Here is a 19,385-nt window from a genome sequence, read left to right as displayed (position 1 = left end):
CAAGCACATTGGTTAGTTTTATGCAAACTTGCAAAGCCTGTGCATCTAGTACATATATACAGTTAGCATATATATATAGTATTGTCTTTGAGGACTAATATTTGATACCTAAACTTGAAAATCTCTGTTGACATCAAGCTTAATAACAACATGTGGAAATCCTTACCATCCTGTGATATCGGTTGACATTTTCAAATATTTACAATATTGAAGATGTCCTGGAGGTATGACGTTAAAGGTTTGTCCTATTGCAATACCATTCGGACAAGTAAAAGTTGAATTACGCTTGCCCGGAGGGCAACCAGATCTTATTTTTTTACTAATGGACAACCCAGCTTTCAATTGGCAACTAGAATTTTCATCAACTTGCCCGATAGGACAAGGCTCGTAAAATGTTAACGTCCTGGTTAAATACTTGTGATAATAGAATATGTCTGAAAATGCCACAATCTTACTAGAGTTACAACATAATTCTGAATAATAAATATATTACATGGAGATAAAACAGACCCTGAGTAAAACTTTAATGCGATATTTGTCTCACTTTTTTAACCACTTCAACTGGTTTTTTTTAAAATTAGGAATTACTGATTTCCAAACTTGTTGAATAAGTTGCATTTAAGCTCTGAATTGCAAATATCCGTAAAAACATAAATGTCGGTTTAAAAATCAAATGGATGTTCGAGTTACATCTACCAGAACAATGCGTTTCCTGTTCTTTGCCTCCTCGATTTGGTTGGCTCCAGAGTAATATTTTATATTGCCATAAAAGTTCGACTTCGAATGTTTCATCGTTGACCGTATTTGTCAAAAATGTAGCACATTAAGACGTTCAAAATGCTGTAGTTAATATTTTTTTCGGCTCAGACACAAAAGTTTGACTACATCCAAAGATATTCCGCTCACTTTATTAACTTTTCAAATGGTATTGTCAAAATTTACAATTCAGTCAATACTGTGTAAGTGGATACGCAATTGCAGCATTTATTAATGATGCCATAATCGACTGCTATCAAATAATTTAAAAAAAAACTCGATATCAGTTCTAATATGACACGTATGTCCTACCATGTAGGGTAATATATTTTTGTATTGGCTCTGTATTGTATTTAGTGACCGTCCATTGAGTCTGGAACAGCTGTGTTTGATCGGGACAATGCAAATTTTCATAATGCGTTCGTTCTTTTTTCTTCATATTTTGTCGTCTTTCATCGTGCCTGTTTTTAGGAACTGAACCTCGGCTTATTTTTTTGTTCATATTTGTCTTTGTTTTTTTTTCGTTTTTTACTACTGCTTCATTCAGAACCACGAAATGACATTAGTTAATTTTTAGAAAAAAATAACGCATACTGATGCACGAACGTACTAGTATAGTCGAAAACATCATGCCTTCTATCGCAATTAAAGGACACAAAAAGGGAGAAGTAGTTCTTTTGAACAACTACGTCTACCTTAAAAAATCATTATTTACTATGACCATTAAGAAGATTTTGAGAGTCTGAAAAATAAATATGAAAGGACCATAACTGCGTACAAAAAATGAAGTTATACTTCTAATTGTAAAATAACCCTTTTCTTTACAAAATTTATGTGAATAGTCTTACTATTCTGATGAGTTTCGTTAAACGATTATTGACCGGTCAATAGTTTCCTATTTGCCCTTCCTACAAGCCTACAATTATATTTAGCGGAATTTTCATTGCTGTTAAGGGATTTTAACACTTCATTCGGAATTCTCGGCATTAATTTTTATTCAAGGGCGAGTCTGGAGATTTAAAAATTCTTTTCGAGACGACAGACGTTATCCTATTCGACAGGTCTATATGCGTGACTGTTGTCTCCTGGGGGGGGGGTTAAAAAATATGACAGTGTATGTATATGTGACTACTAGTATAGGTATATGGAGTCCCTAATTTCCTGAGATGTAGTATGTTGTCTCTTTCGGTATAATAACACCTAATGACTGTATATTCGGGGAATAGTACGTTTCGATTCCCCCTCGATTTCAACTGTAGCCCTCGGCTATGCCTCTGGTAATAGTTGTACCTCGGGGAAAATAAACTTATTTTTCCCTTCACACCCAGTCAATAAGTATAAAATATTAGTTTAATTTTATGAAATTTTTAAATGTTAGACCCTACACGAAGTGACACTGGATGGAACAATTGATAGGTCTAATTTTAATTAGATTGAGCGGAACCGTAAGCATACTTGATCTATAACAACCAAGATACAAAAAAAAACAACGCTCAAAATTTGCAGCATTTCGAAAAAAAAATAGAGAATTGGCGTTTTTAATAACATTTTATTAGCTTCATAACAAATAGATGAAGCAGACCTTGGTGTATTAGAAAAAAAAACAGATCTCTAAGATTTGAAAGCGTTCTTTTTTAATAATCCTACGTATCCTACGGGGATTCCAGTATACGCGAGAGACTAATATGCAAATGAAACATTTGCACCAGAAAGCTGTACCTAGTGGAATAAAAAAAGACTAGAACTTCCATCCTCGAATAATACCAAGGAACTAAATACAATTTTACTGAAATGTGAGCAATAGTTAATTTTAAAAGCTGTATAGCTTGAAAGACATGCCAACTTTTTTTAAATGACAAAGCATTGTGACACTATCAAAATACATTTACATTTAGAAAATTCAGGTGAAACAGAACGACAGCACTGCGTTTTGAGAGAATCGACAACATACAGACTACTATGAGCACTTAAAAGGAACAACAACGTCCAATAGACTAGTTGCACATTTACAAATTATCTTGAATTTACTGGAAACAAGTTTATGGTTTTATGCTATAGACACATGAAGCATTTCGGAACATGAATATAACACCGGTTTAAGTACGACGAATCTCGTTCAAGATTCTTAGAAAATCAAGTCAAATATCTGTTCCGTCTGCTCCCATTATAATGTTTTTAATTATAATTGTAATTACACCAGGACTTCTTTCTATACTTGTAGGTTTTCGAAACCCATCACATGCTAATTGTATAAAATTGTTAATGAAAATACATCGTTTGCATTTGCAGTCTTACGTATGATCAAGATACATATATTTTACCTAAATATAACGTTACCACGGCGGTAACCTGCAAACATTTGGAATTTATACATGCAGAGAAAACGAAAATCCGATGAAGATTAACGAAATTGTACCACCTGCTATGTTTATAGAAAACATTTAAAGGGTGATTTTCCATCAATATACAGAAGCAGATATCGTGAAATTTTTGTGCATGTTCTTACTACTAAAATCTAAACAAATCTAAGGTGTGTGTATCGTGTTCTACGTTTTAGAGTTGAACCATCAGAATGTGCAAGATCATGCTCCACGCAGCGGCAGACCTTCGTTTCGTCTCTTACTACCCGCTGCAGACAGGCCTTTCGAAATTCTCGTTATTCAAATCATACTCGTTTGACGCAATCAGTAAATCCTCGGCCAATCCCGGCTGTGCTCGGAATCAACGAGATTGGGCGAGAAGTTCCCATTGTCGCTTGACGATCGGGAAACGTCTCGTAAAATCATTTACCTTTTCCCGACTTTGCTAGATTCTTGCATTTTCTGAGACGGCTGGCGACAGCGTCTACAGTGAATTTCGAACGTCAGACGCTAAAATACGTATAATTGGAGTAATGAATGTCTACATTACAAGTTTTGGAATTTACTTGCAATAGATTTTTTTTTTTCAGCACGAATATTGAAATTTATGAAAACATTTTTTTCTTGATATTAATTTTTTTGCATTTGAGTTTGTTTGTCACTTGCCTAAAATACAATTAATAGGATTTTCAGGCAGTGTTCGAGTAAGTATCGGATATGTTCATTCATAAATTCAAATGACTACTGATACTATGATTTACCACACCATCTAATTCTGCATTCCACTTTTTGTGCTGCATTCAGCTTCATACATTTTTCCATTCTAAAGTGCGAATAGTAATGAGCATAAAAAACTGAAGTTACGTCATCCTTAAACATTTTCAAATGCAACTATCTTCATACGTTGCAGATGGCCTCTAATTTCTTTGAAGTAGCAAAGGAAAACCTGAAATTTTACACTTTGAAATTAAACATGCTGGGGGTTCAGTATGTCACTGAAGTACATGAGAAAATCTTCTGCATTGATTAGCTTTCTGTCTTATATAACTATTGCACGAACAAAAGTTGTTCATTGAAAATTATCAAAATATTATATTACCGGAAATATCTAAACAGCTGAAAAGTGCGTCAATTCAAAGATCTATATCGCAGTTCCCCCAGAGTTTCTCAAAACTAATATAAAAAGCAGATTTACTCTTACTACAACATGAAAATAAATATGATTTGGAGAGGTTCAGCTGTCGAACATTAGCGCTTATCCGGAAATGGTCTTTGTTTCTACGTTTTAGTAGTATCAGTTAACAGGTGTTGGGATTACCGGGAACACATTGCCACGTAATTACACCTGAAAACACTCTCAGTACCACAAGGACATTCACTCCAGTAGAAACATACTGACATAGGGAAGCGAAGAAGCGATGTGCTTACGACTGGCCAAAATAGAAAGTTTACTAGTACATCAATAAAGAATATTATAATAAAGAGCAATAAAACACAATCAAAGGCTGTAGTGCTAGTCTGTGAAATACACATTTACACAGATATTGAATAGCATTATAAACCGTTTTCTCGTATCTGTTCACCTACAGAACAAATGCATACAAAACAAAACATGACACCACTTCCCATGAATCAATTATTTCACTTACATGTATTAGCCAGATGTGCTGGTTTACTATTCAGTAATATGATTGTAGGCTATGCCTATGATGGACGGAGCTCATTCTTTGTTTATGGGTTACCGCCACATAGCTTTGAGCAAAGTCTTATACGGCGAGGAGAATGTGTGGCGAGACTTTTTTTCTAGGAAAGCTTAATACATTTTTACACAACCAATACTTTCGAACTTATTATTAGATAAATAAATAAATATAAAATCTTATCCATCGACAAACATCGCCCCACACTTGCGCAAACGCCTACTTCCTCCCGTGTCGACAAATATCGTCACTTCGGTCAGAATATTTTTTTAGCTATTCATACATAGCTCTGGCCTTACATTCTACATATATAGGATGTCGCCCATACTAAATTTATACAGCATAATAACGAAGATTATAACAAGTGCGTATACATGTATTATAGCAAGATGATTTAATCCTACAAAGAAATTTGTCTTCCCTTCCATACAGAAAGGAAATAGGATTGCATAACAATTGAATATATATATAGCACATTATATTTTTATAGCGAATAAACATGAGGAAAAAAATACATTTCCATAGTTTACTGCATTAAAAAGCGTTTAAGCGAAGTTCGTGTTATTTTTAACAGTAGACAGTAGTTTCCAATCATTTATACACAGATTTAGGCGCTGATTCGAATATTAGTTGTAACTACTGATGGGTAGGACTTCGTAATTTAGTATTAACCGTCGCCTGAACTCAAGAATATAAAACCTAGTACATGAAAAAAAAATTCTTCTTACACTAGTCTTTTAGTATGAAATGTAAAAAAATAAAATCCGGATAAATCTTTGAAGTTCTTGAAAAATTCTCATGCTACACATAATGTAGGAATAAATGTTATTGAAGTTACTATCATCTCTGTATATCTCACTACCACGCTTTGATAAAGTTGAAACAATGATCAATAAAAGTCGGCACTTTTGTCATATATATTACTATTATAGACGCATTGACTGTGTGAAATAAAGTTGACTCGTTTGACATATTGACAACTAAGTCAAAGTGTGGGAGAATACTACTTTTCTTATTAAACCTACAAGTAATAAAATTATAAACCACGATGTGCTGGATCGGAAGGATGAGGCTATAACGGTTTACCACCTACATGTATATGTATGTGGATAACTCAATATAGAACATATTATATAGTATGCCTTTGAAAGTGGTTATTTTCTAATAGCAAATGTGAAACTGACATATTACCTAGAGAATGTAACACTTTACTTTATGGTTATTTTTTATGCATAAGAAATTATATGGTTTTAGATGACATCTGCTAAGTGGCCAATTATCATGCAACCACGTGGATTATTTATTGGAAGTTAAATTTAGGACAATCGTGGTTAAACCGAAATCCCGAATATGGACGTCAATGGAAAAATACTAATCACAGAAAACTGCTTCAAAATAATGAACCTACAAAAAAAATGAAAAACAAATGAAAAACACAACAAAATAAACAAGCAAAGAACACAGAAAACTAAAATAAATGAGCAATCTGGACTTTCATCAAAACTGGACCCATTGACCACGTGCACTGGTAGGGAAAATCCAGAAGCTTTTCAAGGAGAGAATTAGCAAGGACCAGCCTTTGTACTGACGATCACCTCGGATCTTGCAATAATGGGAACAAATTGGACGATTCCGTATTTTTTTGCAGATATTTGTTAAATCTGTTACACGTCATTTTAGTGGCAAAAAAAAACTTCATTCATAGGCAAAAAAATTAATATTGTGGTAAGTACATGTACATGTATACGGGACATATTTAAAACATTAAAGCAATGGACTTTACTGTTTAAACGGAAAGTACAATAAGAGAGACTAAGTGAAGATAAATGTATACTTGATTTGCATATGTTTTGTACAAATTTATCACTGTATTGCATGGACATTTATCACATGTGTTGTTAAATAGAATCACAGAACAAAGGGCGGGTGCCAAGGTCAAACAAATCCATATAAACCACTCTCAATAAGAAGGGGCGACCATTTAATTGGATTGGATAAATATTAAAATAAATATTTTGACTCGGACGTTTTTGAAAAAAAATCTTGTCTTTAAGATTCCCATGTTTTGGTCCAAACAAGTCACTCAGGTCCAAACATTTTGCTTTAACATCGTTGAAAATAAATGCATGTGAAAAATAAATATTTTAACTGTTAACATGGTGAGAATAAGTATTTTGGTCTCAAGAAAAATCTTTCCAAGACTTCCTCTCATTATCAAATGGTCGTCCCCAAAATACTGTATACCCGAACATATTGTAGATGTTCAGAAAAATACAATTAAACTAATAATTGAAGTACAAGTACATGTATTTATAAATTTAACAATGAAAGTTATCCTGTAACAGTGTATGAAGAACAAAATTACAATATAATATGTACCTCGGACGACAATAAAATTTGAATAACTTTGTGAAATAAAGACATACCGTAATAATGCACCATTAAAATTAAGACGCAAAAACCTATCAGGTTTGAAGAAAGAATATGTGTAGTTAGGACTATGAAAAAAAAAACACTAAATTTACAATTTGCTCTACCACTAATTATAGTCTGTCAAGTAAAAAAGCAGGTAAGATTGTAAACATTCGACAGATAATAACCAAAAAATGTATTTACCACGTTTTAACTTGAAAAGAAAAAATGCAGCTCAAATAGAAAATTGAACAAGTGATAGTTAAATATCAGAATTAACACGTTATTACTTATCTTAATTTTCTATTTCAATTCCAATGTGGAGGTCAGTTCGAAGACCGAGTTGGCAATGTATATGAAGTGCACTGTAATATCGAAAACAGTAATATCCAAATGCCGAGTGCCCACGAGAAAAGGATTTTAATTATACTTCCACGGTTTATCAATATCCAAACAAAAAGAGGTTTGGTGAATCTGAGGAAATTAGGGTACTTCTTTAGACAATATTTATATGAACATGCATACAAAGATTCAAGACCATGTGATTATTCCCAATCAGGACAACAGCTGTTTCCAACTTTCCAGTTTTTGTCTTGATACTGTCATTTGTTATACGGAATTCCTTCTTTTGACTATTACCTAAGGCTGGCTTATTAGTAATTTTGTTATTACCCTTGATATAGGAAGTTAGATTGATGATAACTGCTACACAATAAACAACTAAACATGTGTTGATTTAGACATAGACACGTGGACTTCTCACTTTTTAATCTCCAGAAAATTGAGAGAAAAAAAATTTTCTCCTTGGTTTAATGAAACAATAAATTGATAAAATAAAATATTGTGCTGTGCGGTTATTCACATCAGAAACTTATCAAAAGTAACTGTTAGGGGTGTAAAGTTAACAATAATTGGTTATCCAGTAACACTGTGTAAAACAACAAATATAAACTGTCTCCAACAGTGAAAATACGTCCAAACAATGTAAGAAACATAACTCAGACTTCCCAAAGTCTACAGATACAGTGGACCTTACTACTGCTTACTATTAAAATCCACTTGTTATTAAAGCTATAATATCAAGATCCACTATATTTTTCTTCTAACACACGGACAATTTTAAGCTCAAATGTATAAAGTAAATGGTTGTGTAAAGTTAAGTGGGTTATCATCTATCACGAATTGAAATATTATGCACATTGATGGATTATCAAATAGAAATTAATTGTATAATGTTAATAAATGGTTAAGGTCTTTCTTTCAAGCCACAAAAAAACAGTTGAATCATAAACAATACAAATGATTCAAAAACATTTCATTCCATCAGTTAATAATTTTGTTTGTTTACAAGAGACGCTTGTTTTAAAGCATCTTTTCAAACGAGGCTGAACATATTTTGGAATCAACATTTTGCTGATCCAGCATAACTCTAAGATAGCTTCATCAGCCCCAGCACCACAATGGTCAGTGGAGTTTTCAAAAGTGAATCCATATCATTTCCGATGACCGTCCATACAATCTTCAGGACCAGTCGACATCTGTGATGACTGAGATGAGAGACTTGAGTTGTGTTCTTCGAACATACCTCCACCTCCGTCCTGGTTACTATGACTGGAGATTGGAAGAACTGCATTGGGATTGACGTAGTCGGGACCGACTTGCGGTAAACCATATGCACACAGACTATTGGACGAGTAAAATGGGAAATATGTCTGAGGTTCCATATACATGCCGAATGCATCACGATCGTTTTGTTTTGAGGGTAGTGACTGTCCATAAAATGAGCCTGAAAATGGGTCCAGTGTGTTGTAAGATCTTTGGAAGTTTTGTAGATCGTAGTCGTAATAATGATGTCCAGAATTAAAAGAATAAGATGATTGTGCCTGATCTGGAAAAAATAAACACAAGGTCATTTTTGTTTTTTAACAGCACACATTAGATTTCCATTTCTAGTGTTTTACATATTAAATGATTAAATAGATTTTATAGATCAGCTGCATGATACCGTGAATTATTCAATCAATTCATGAAATTCTTTTATTTATTTACATACAGTGGACCATGGTAATTCCTGGTTGAAATTTTTGGGTACTAGTTGACGAAAACAACAACATATAAAAGTAAGTAATCTAAACTTGCCAATGATATTTGTTATTCTGGCTCAAATTAGCCCTTCATCCATTTCTAAAGAAGCAGTGACTATGGCACCGACCATTTTTTAGCAAGAGGGGGACTGGGAATTTTAAAAACGTTCCAAATTTTGGAGACTTTTCTTAATCCCTATTGAAATAATAAAAATAATGCTTCATCTAAAAAAGCATTTTCAAAAATAAAAATATTAATTTCAGATGCTTCTGAAGTATCAATAAAAATTTTGGGCTCGCGTGAAAAAAATGTCTATCCAACACCCCAAGAGCAACCCCTGCCCCCACCCCACACCCTCAAGATAAAAATAGTCGGTGACTGACTAGGACAAACCATGTGCAGTAGAGAGTACATATCACAAAGCGGTTCTAATTAATACCACTCTACCTCATGATTTTAAAAAGGTAATATATAGTCATTATGCATGTAAAAATTTTTAAAAAGATCAGTCATTTTGATGTTTTTCTACATCCAAGTGATTTTATTTAAATCCCAATAAATCAATAATATATTAAATAAATATATATAATATATTAAAAAAATAATTAATACCTTGGTCAAGTCTTCGTTGGTCATTCGATTCATAGCTTACTCCAGTAGTAATACATGGTGACTGGGGTGACATAAAATTATCTGCTTGGATTCGGAACCTCTTTGTAGGTTTGGCACATACCAATGGATCATTATCTAAGTTAGAGGAAAAAAGTAGGTGAAATAGCCCTTACAAAATTAGTCTACTTCTATTGAAAAATAAAATGCTCAAGTTTTAATGTTGGCTAGAGTATTGTTAACCTGGGGTTAGATAAGAAACCATATAGTGACAGAGACCACCTATGGTTGTCGAAATATTCACACATGGTGAAAAGAACATTTAATGTTTCCTTATATGTAGAAGAATATAAGTGATTTCAACAAATGCTTATATGGATAAGGCATTAGTTGTAGCACATTTTGCGGCTTGTGCACCCTGGGTAATGTTGTTTTGAAACAAATACATGCATAGACTGCTGTTTGGGGAATTATAATAGCCTTAACATTATGACATATTCCATTCGCAACTCCACTGGCATGAGAATGATAAAATATGCAGAACTGCAAATTGAAAAAAAAAACACTTAAGGAGGTAGACCTGAGATAAGGGACACAACTCTTGAAATCAGTGGTATGTTTGTATTATAATTCGATTTCAACCAAACATACCAAGCTTTCATTTGAAACAGAATGAAATCAATCCAATTTACTTTGATGCTTACATAAGATTGATGTAAAAAGCTGAATACAAACATTCCAATGATTTCTAAGAGTTGTGTCCCTTACCCTAAGTCTACCTCCTTAATTTCATGTTTGATCGATTGATTGTTGGGGTTTAACGTCCGAGCAGCAATATTTCAGCTATATTCAGACCATGAGCATGAAATGGATGATAAAATGAACATGAAATGATGATGAAATGAAAAAAGGGATGGGACACAAGGACAGTAGGGTCCACAAATTTTGATTGCCACTAGAAAAAGGGAGGGATGGGTAAGGTCGGGCAATTTAGCCTCCTGTGGTGGAGCCCTATGGTTCCTACTCCGGGAGAATACCACAGTAGGGTTCTTTAACGTGCGAGGAACGTGGCATCTTTCCCAACACGATGCACCACTATGGTTTGCGGTCAGGTTTTCCGTATTATAGCCTGACAACCCCAGCATGTAACACGCCAGGGGTACCCCATTCCACCACCTGGGGCACACATCCTAGTTGCTCTGTGGGCAGAGCGCCCTAGCCCCCGGCTAGGGTTCTGAGCACTATTTAGTCGCCTTTTACGACAAGCTTAGCGCAGCTGCAGGCCTATTCTTTTAACACCCGGACCTGCACCAGGCCAATTCATGTTTGAAATATCTGCCCAATATACCTTCTATCTTTTCTGGTTCTCCATTCTGATATCCAAGTGCATTTATATTTGGCTTGACATCATTGTTGTTCCTAAATAATAAAGTACAACTACTGGTTTATGTAATTTCAATGTATAAAGAACTGAAATTAAAAAGTACCAAGTACAATACAACTCGTAAATTCATAATGTTCTACAAATTCTGGCATATCCTGTCATCCAGGCAAGTGAAATGTAGTCCCAAGTTAGAAAAACCGCCTAGTGATATCTAACACGCAGTAACTGAAATGAACAAGAAGTGAGTATAGTCAGTATTTGATTGAAAAATAGTACATAACACAATCAACACAACTTACATCAAAATCAATTTTAGCGGAAATCGTATAAGTGTTGTAGCAGGAATATGTAAAAAATTGGGGTCAATGGCCTAGTTGCCAAATCAAAATTCACATTGACGCCAAGGTGGAAGTTCCATGTAAAAAATCTCCAAAATAATGGAGTTCAGAGCTCTTACCACCAGGCAAATGTCCCCACTTTTCAAAGGAATGGAACTTGAAGTTCTTGTTTTAGGTATGACATTTGCGTGATAGATATTTCACCTTGACCAACAAAAAACATAATTGGAGGCATTTAACTTGTCTGTGAAAAGAGGATAAATGTACTTGCATATCCGTGTCAACAGTTGAAGTTACTAAGTTGGTATCCGTTTCCGGTTTCTTAGATTTGTTCTTCTTTTCACTGTTAGGCGATTCTGTTACAGCAGAGTCTCTGGCTAGTATGTCAACGATCTGCAAACAATTTCTATACTGTTGGAAATATCAGAACTTCCATTAGAGAGGGTGCAAAAAATGCTCATTACATTTTTGTTTAAATGTGAGATTTTGTAACTAAAATGCTTATTTTGGCAGTTTGTCGAATGACATTACCAATTTCAAAAGTAGGGGTTTGTAAATGTATCATGTTTGTTATCCTGATCTTTTTTGTAATATATGTCCTGTTTTTATCTACCAATAACTCGTCCTGTTATGTTTTTTTTTAACGGGAGCTCTGCTTGGGTCAATTTTTTCTCCACTCAATCGTATCCCAAATACAGATCATTGAATTTATCCCTTTATCAAAAGGAAAACCACTTGCAAATTAAAGGCATCCTTTTTGACAATTGCACAGTGAAACTAGATTCAGGGGGTCATTATAACTCTGGTATGTCAATGTTAGATCTTAACCACTCATCTATCTAGCCACATAAATGATTCAAATGTATAGAGTAGAAAAACTAAATATTATGGATCTTGTTTTTATTCTGGTACATATGTATAAAATATGTCATTGCTGTGCTTGAGACATACAATACCTGGCCAAATTACCTCAAGAAAATGCAAGCATAAATTGCAGATCTTGCTTAATGTTGATTTACCGTTCTCTCCCATATATGGTGATCCGTTTAACACTCCGTCAGAAGAAAAAAGGTTCCATCTTCCTCATAAATGATTAGAGGGATGAATTGAAAATATGGACCAACATTATGTTTTCTTACCACTAAAACAGTATTATTTAGTTGAAATTGCATTTAAGGTTTCGTTATTTTATAAGACCGTACAACTGAAAAAAATATGAAGAAATTTAATGATTCAACTGACACATTGCAAGATTTCCATTAAGCGGCACAATTTAGAGAAAACAGTACAACTCCCTTACTTGGTTTTGGAATTCCTGAGGCAGTGCAGCATTGACAAGCCTAAGATAATCTACACACATCTCGAGTATTGATGCCATGTCCGTTTTTCGACCTCGGATATAGGGCAACAATACCCTTAGCTGGTCACAACTGTCTTTGATACGTTCTCTAAAAAATAGCATCGATAAAATGAAGTGTCTCTTTAATTTTGGAAAGGAAACGTCAAATCTTGAAATTGATAGCCTTAAAATAGCACTATATTCAAATCAGAATTATAGACAATGCACTACTGTTAAATTATACGTATAAGATTACAGATTAGTGATACCTTCGAACTTTCTCTTTTGTGGTATGGTCGGTAGATGAGTTGTGTCTCTTCTTCCCTGCAGTGGATTGAGATGTAGAGTTGGTGCATTGTGTTGTCGGAGACATCATGTTCATATTAAACCCTCCTATCTGTGCTAGACTTAATTGACCTGTACTATTGTTCACGGAAATACTGAAAGTGTAGAAATGCTTGTTTTCTGCTTTTGTTTCAAGTTTATTTGTGAAATTTATAAAACTCGTGGAAATTTATAAAATTAAAACTTTCTGCCAACCCTAATTGTGTCAACTCTGGGGTATCTATTATTCATTACAAATGGAGCAAGCTACTTTTCAGAGATATTTTATAGATGATTTATCACCTTAATTCCAGACCACTTAAAATTTTGACTCACCACAAGCAGGATAAACCTAACAACTGGCTCTTACCATTTTAACACAATCTTGACCTATGTATTTTTTAAAAATTAAAACCCTTGCTGATCCGTAAGAGTATCAGGTTACCTGAAGGCACATTTTTCCCGTTTCTCTGTGGCATTGGCTGTCGTTTGTGGCAATGTGGCAGTCGAAGATGACAATTCATTGACCTCAGTTTCTGGACTATCCAAATCCACTATAACAGTAATTGATTATGATGGATTAAAATTCGATGATCTTGTTAAGTACTTCTCTGTCTAAGAATCAGGCAAAATGTGTATAAAGTGTGGCACATGAAGGAAAAAAAACCGCAAATTTTATTGCATTAACCAAGTATTTATACTGGATGACCTAGAGAAATAACCATCAAGTGTCTGTAAAATTTGCCTTTTTAAGACATTGATAGGTCAAATTTAGTTGAAATGGGCTATGGAAAAATGGCGGAAAAATTTTCCCACACTTTTTCCTTATATAAGCAGTCCAAAAATATCTACATCAGATGCTTCAGGATAAATTTCAATATGTTTTCAGTTGTTTTCTAGATGTATTGAACATATTTGAAAAAAAAAGACCAAATTAAGAAATATGATGTGCCATCCATTGTCCGATTCTTACACATGATGGTACTTAAAACCTTGTCTTCTTATTCACTTTTAAAATTTATTACAACACACTAGCATTCAATGTTTATTAAAGCATGTACCTGAATATAACAAACGTTTTACTGCAGACTGGGAGTTGCTTCTAAGAAAAAATCACTGACCTTGAATAGAGGTCATTGACTCGATAAGACAAGTTCCAAACAACATTTCTACACGTCGTGCCGCTTGTTTAATTGAAGACAGGTTATTTCGATGCCCCAAATATCTCTATATACTGTTTCGAAGTCTGCCCAACGCCATGCATCGGGAATAAATATGGTAAAAATCTATGAAAAGGACGGGTATTGATGACTTACCTGGAACAATGGTTACAGAGGTCCACTTTGAATACTTTTGTCGAACAATATTTCCTTCCACTGGATGCAGTACAATCTCATCAATTCCATGGAGTCTTAAATCCACTTTTGAAGGTTTAAAATTTTAAAACATAAGCAACAAATACATGCAGTACATGGAGTATTTTAACATAACTCTAGTGTGCATTAATTCCTGCTACTATTCTCACTATACTTGTTAACTACAATATTAACTAGGCATCCCGTTTGGATTTGAAGAAATCAAACTAAAGAGAATACTATAGTGTATGACTAAAACGATAGATGCTGAATCAGTCCCACGGGAAATGTGAGATTAGCTCATTGCAAATAACATTCGTTAAGCAGGCATGAACAAGCAAACCAAATCTACTTGAACTCCCTATAAACATATAAAAATCTCTGATTGGTATTGACATTTCGGGAAAATGATGGCTAACTTTTTGAGTTGCACATTTTAATTTCTTACCTGTTGACGTAGTATTTGCCACTCCCATGATCATTGTGTTCCTGTTGTATTTACTGGCATACCTGAAAACAGATGATTTCCTAACAAAGACCACATCAATAACTCATCTTCTAAATCAGTATTTTCTCAAAGACTTTCATCCTTTAACAGACATTCGGTTTAAGTATTCACGATAATTTGACGACCGAAAACGACATCCTAATAAAATACCATTTTAGTACATATATTTTCTCAGGGATTACTGACAAATTCCATTTTACTTGATATGTAGAAATGTACAGCTGTCGACAATAGAAATGCATGATATGACTCTATAGAGTCCTTACCGTATTGAAGTTGTTAGACTCAGAATATCTGGTCCCACAGGCATTTCCATCAGAAACCAGATCAAAACCAATCCTTTTGTGTTACAGGTCTCAAATGAATCTTCCTGTTTGCAGATGACCACATCGTGACAACTGGTTACCTCTAGAATGGTATGTTTCAAGCTGTCGGCTACTTCTCCTTCTCCGATTACTAAGGAGATTGCGTTTATGTCCGTGGTCTAGAATAAAAACTTCAAAACTAGGTATTCAGTTCCGAATTTGACATCATATTACACGCAGACTATCTAATTATGTACACATTTAGAATATAATAAATCAAGAGCAGTTGCAATACATACTATTTTAAGAAGCAATGTAACTGCATGTATGACCTACAGGATAACATTGCAGTAACACGTAAATTTATAAACTATTTGGAAATTTTACTTAAAGCGTATTCAGGAATCTTCTCACTAAATGCGTTATAGCTCAAGTTCGGCATGACTTTCGAAATGACTTGATTTCTTACCCAGGAATCGATTGGACTTTGGCTTGTTGAGTGTGTATCGCAATAAACTTCTTCCAAACACAGGAGTGTATCACTTGCAATGCTGGCAATATCGTCGTCAAGTTTGTCGTCGTCTTTTCGACCCTCTTCAAGAATAGAAGATACAACATCACAACCATCTGTGAACGGCCTCATTTCCAATTCTTGGGATTCTGCCGGTCGTTTTACTTTTGGGCATTTGTTACTTTTTGCCTTTTTGTCATTTTTCCGTTTGCTCCTACCCGACGGCATTTTGACTGAGATGTTCTGCAAAGTGTCTTTTTCAGTATTGATTCAGATACAGGTAATCACGTGATTAAAATGTACTTTTCTATGGTAAGTCAAAGTTGGGGTTGTCAAAAAAAGTAATACCTGATGCGAATATTTGATGTTACGTTTAAGTCAAAGATGCTGTGTAAGTGATTATTTCTTTTAAAAAATCACTAATTTTTGTTTAAAAATGTCATATTCTGATTGGGTTTTCCGACATATCCCAAAGTAGTACCTCTCATTCGTCTTTTGACAGGGTGAAGGTCGATAAAGTCAGTACTTTTCAATCAACAGGTACTATTGATGCTTTGATAGAAAATAGGTAGATGATCGATTTCGTTTGTATTCATTTCGTGCTTTTGTTTTTGAATTTGACAGTCTTCTGCGATTGTTATCAGTTCGTCCTCGATTGTCCACCACTACTCCGTCATTAACTCAGTCAAAACTTTTTGTTTGTTTTGTTTTGTGATTGTTGGTTTTTAGTGTGTTGTGAAAATAGGCGTTGTCATCCAGAGAGTGTCAATCATTCGACTACATTGGATTGTAAATCGCAATTCATTTATTATAAAAGGTTGTTACTTTGATAAGACATATATACTCCAGAAACACTAGTCATACGAACGAATATATCGCTTGACCAAGTGATGGGCGCGATTTGTTTTGTTTTATTTGTTTGTTTGTTTGTTTGTTTGTTTTGTTTTGTTTTGTTTTGTGTTTTTTTTTTTTTTTTTTTTTTTTGGGGGGGGGGGGGGGTTGTCGGTTTATGTTGATGTTCGCATTTGTTATGTGTCATTCGTAGTTGCTTACTTTGCGTGTGAGAATTTTCGTGTTTTGATTCACCGTTTTGGAATCAGGACCAGAGAGGGACAAAAACAAGCCTTTTATGAATTTTAACTATTTACATGTAACTTAAGTAAAAGCAATACATATCTATGATATCGTTTCATGATATTCTATACCACAAAGATTAGACCGGGATTGATTTTTTATTTTTTTTTTCTTATTTTGGAGTTTGTGACTTGAGCCAATTAGGCGCAAAAGTTACAGAAACAAAAAAAATCCTTTTGAGTAAAATGGAATAGATCTCTTTGAAATTGTACCACAAAGTGCCATACTCCTAACAGAAAATTGTGGTTTTCTTGGAAGTTGTGACTCCAGTTAAGAATTAGTAGCGAACAGGGGCCACTTTGATTCTGCATCAAATGTCTAATCGCAATCGAAATTCAATTTGTATCAAGCTTGAATGGCGTGTGCATACTTGCCCCCAACTGTTCAGGGATGTATCTAGCGGTGTCATGCGAAGCATTTTATTACTAACTCTTTAATTACAATGGATTATCAGTTTTTTGTGTACTATAAGCATTGTATTCTCGAAAAACTTCGTCCTCCCAACGCGCAACATGTACTTTATAATGTGGTGATACAAATATACCAAAGATATAGTTGTTTTGACTTTTCTCACTACAATTATATAATAGTTAAGCCAAGTATAACTATCCTTATGTTGAAATTGTAAAATTGAAGCGAAGTAATCTGTATATGGAATGCAAGTTATCAATAATGCTACCAAAATCATATTAGTCTTCGGACTTTGCCGAACTTCAAAGCTAGTAACTTACAAAAGAAAATATTTGAATGCTTAAGGTTCTGCTAAAGTCAAAATCTGGGACATTAATTGGCAAGATAGTTTTAGTCAAAACGTTAAGAATGCAATCATTGTGTTCATGAAAACTTTGCTTTAAAAAATACTTCTACACAAATGCAGGGTTCCTTCCTTCACAAAACATGTTACTACAGCCGTATCTTGCCGTAACAACAGAGGTGTTAACATCATTTTTTCAGATGAATGTACAGGTTTACCATAACAGATTTTTGTTCGGAAATGTAAATATGCTGTAGTCTACATATCTAGTGAAGTGCAAGCTAGCAATAATTTGTGATAAATTCATATGTTTGAATGACATGTTTATTGGTGTTGGTGTTTAGCTGGATCGTGGTATAAAAAATCTCAATTCACCTAAATGTAAAGAAATGTTTTTTTTTTCAAGAAAAATAATGATACCTTGCACTGTATATGAATTTAGAAACAGGACTACATGAATTTCAGACCTCAAATCTTGTTTTTGACAGCTGTAGATTTATTCGTTATTTTTTTTACAGTTATGTAGAAGTTATAAAACATTTTATTTTCATAAATTTGACTTGTGCTTGTTTGTTAAATACATGTAAAGATGCATTTAGGAAATGTTTCAGCGCTGAATTTAATGTAATATTCAAACTATGAATGAAAACATTTCATTAAGGAATGTCCTAGGTAGTGACTTCAGCTGAACCTTCAAAAACTGGAAAGTGAGGCGCACGAAAATTCAAACTGTCTGTACGCGATACAATAACAGAAGGCAAAAAGATAATCAGTTGTATTTTGTACAAACTGCATGGTTTTATGGTTCATCTTTGATTTATGTACATACACATTTGCTGCAAAAAAGTACTCTTTCGAAATGCACCACCACAAAACCCAAAGTCAAAACAGTTGTCAAAGGAAAAAATATTTATATAATCTCTCAAAAAGCAAAGTTCGAATTTAATATGTATGCTTTTTGTCGGACTCTTCGTGATCTTCATTTGGAGTACATTTTTGTCGGATTAAGACGATCGAAACTATGATACCCTACAGCTTTTTTCCAGAAAAAAGGGGAAACGCAAATTACTCTTTATCAAATCCTTATATAGAAAAGCTGCTGATAATGATGGAACTGCCTTAAAAAGAAACAAAATATGTGCCTCGAATATTTATCTGTTTATATGTCTCTTAAATTTCATAATGATACTTTGCTTGCTTGTATACAATAAACCATTAAATGTTTTCCTACCTTCTACTACATAGTACATTTACGACAAACGCCGAAGGAACCCATAGTATATCCGACATCATTTGTTCTAAAATGTAGACATTTTCCGTGTGTGATGCCACAATTTGATGTATCATATTGGTTTGTTAATCGCTCGTGAACGTAATGATTCCCGTGTATTTCGGTTGAGCACATATCAATCTGATAATGCAACTCGCGGTGGGTCGTGCGTGCATGATTTTGTTCACTCCGTTCCGAATTTTTTCCTAAGCTTATAAAATGATTAGTCCAGTTAAATGCT

At 34.1% G+C, this 19,385-nt stretch overlaps 1 protein-coding gene across 2 annotated transcripts; it reads right to left on the bottom strand.

Annotated features, from left to right (window-relative positions):
* Positions 1–6,514: 6,514 nt before the first annotated feature.
* Positions 6,515–19,342, bottom strand: LOC148611666 (uncharacterized). 2 transcript variants are annotated; one of them, XM_088592439.1, is made up of 12 exons: positions 19,106–19,342; positions 15,945–16,069; positions 15,437–15,654; positions 15,111–15,172; positions 14,624–14,728; positions 13,753–13,861; positions 13,253–13,423; positions 12,945–13,092; positions 11,916–12,037; positions 11,271–11,341; positions 9,926–10,060; positions 6,515–9,116 (listed from the first exon to the last, which is right to left on the bottom strand). In XM_088592439.1, exons 1-12 carry the CDS (start codon positions 19,122–19,124, stop codon positions 8,722–8,724), a joined length of 1,680 nt encoding a protein of 559 aa, XP_088448565.1. In that variant the 5' UTR covers positions 19,125–19,342; the 3' UTR covers positions 6,515–8,721. The 2 variants fall into 2 exon arrangements, with proteins under 2 accessions (XP_088448565.1, XP_088448564.1); XM_088592438.1 differs by lacking the exon at positions 19,106–19,342 and having other exon boundaries at positions 15,945–16,402.
* Between the last annotated feature and the right edge of the window lie 43 nt (positions 19,343–19,385).

The sequence above is a fragment of the Perna viridis genome, chromosome 7 (assembly GCF_037379345.1).
Source record: "Perna viridis isolate PV_CMFRI_1.1 ecotype Kerala chromosome 7, ASM3737934v1, whole genome shotgun sequence".
Taxonomy (NCBI): Eukaryota; Metazoa; Mollusca; class Bivalvia; order Mytilida; family Mytilidae; genus Perna; species Perna viridis.
The sequence above is the reverse complement of the archived record's forward strand: the minus strand, read 5'-3'. Positions and strand labels throughout refer to the sequence as shown.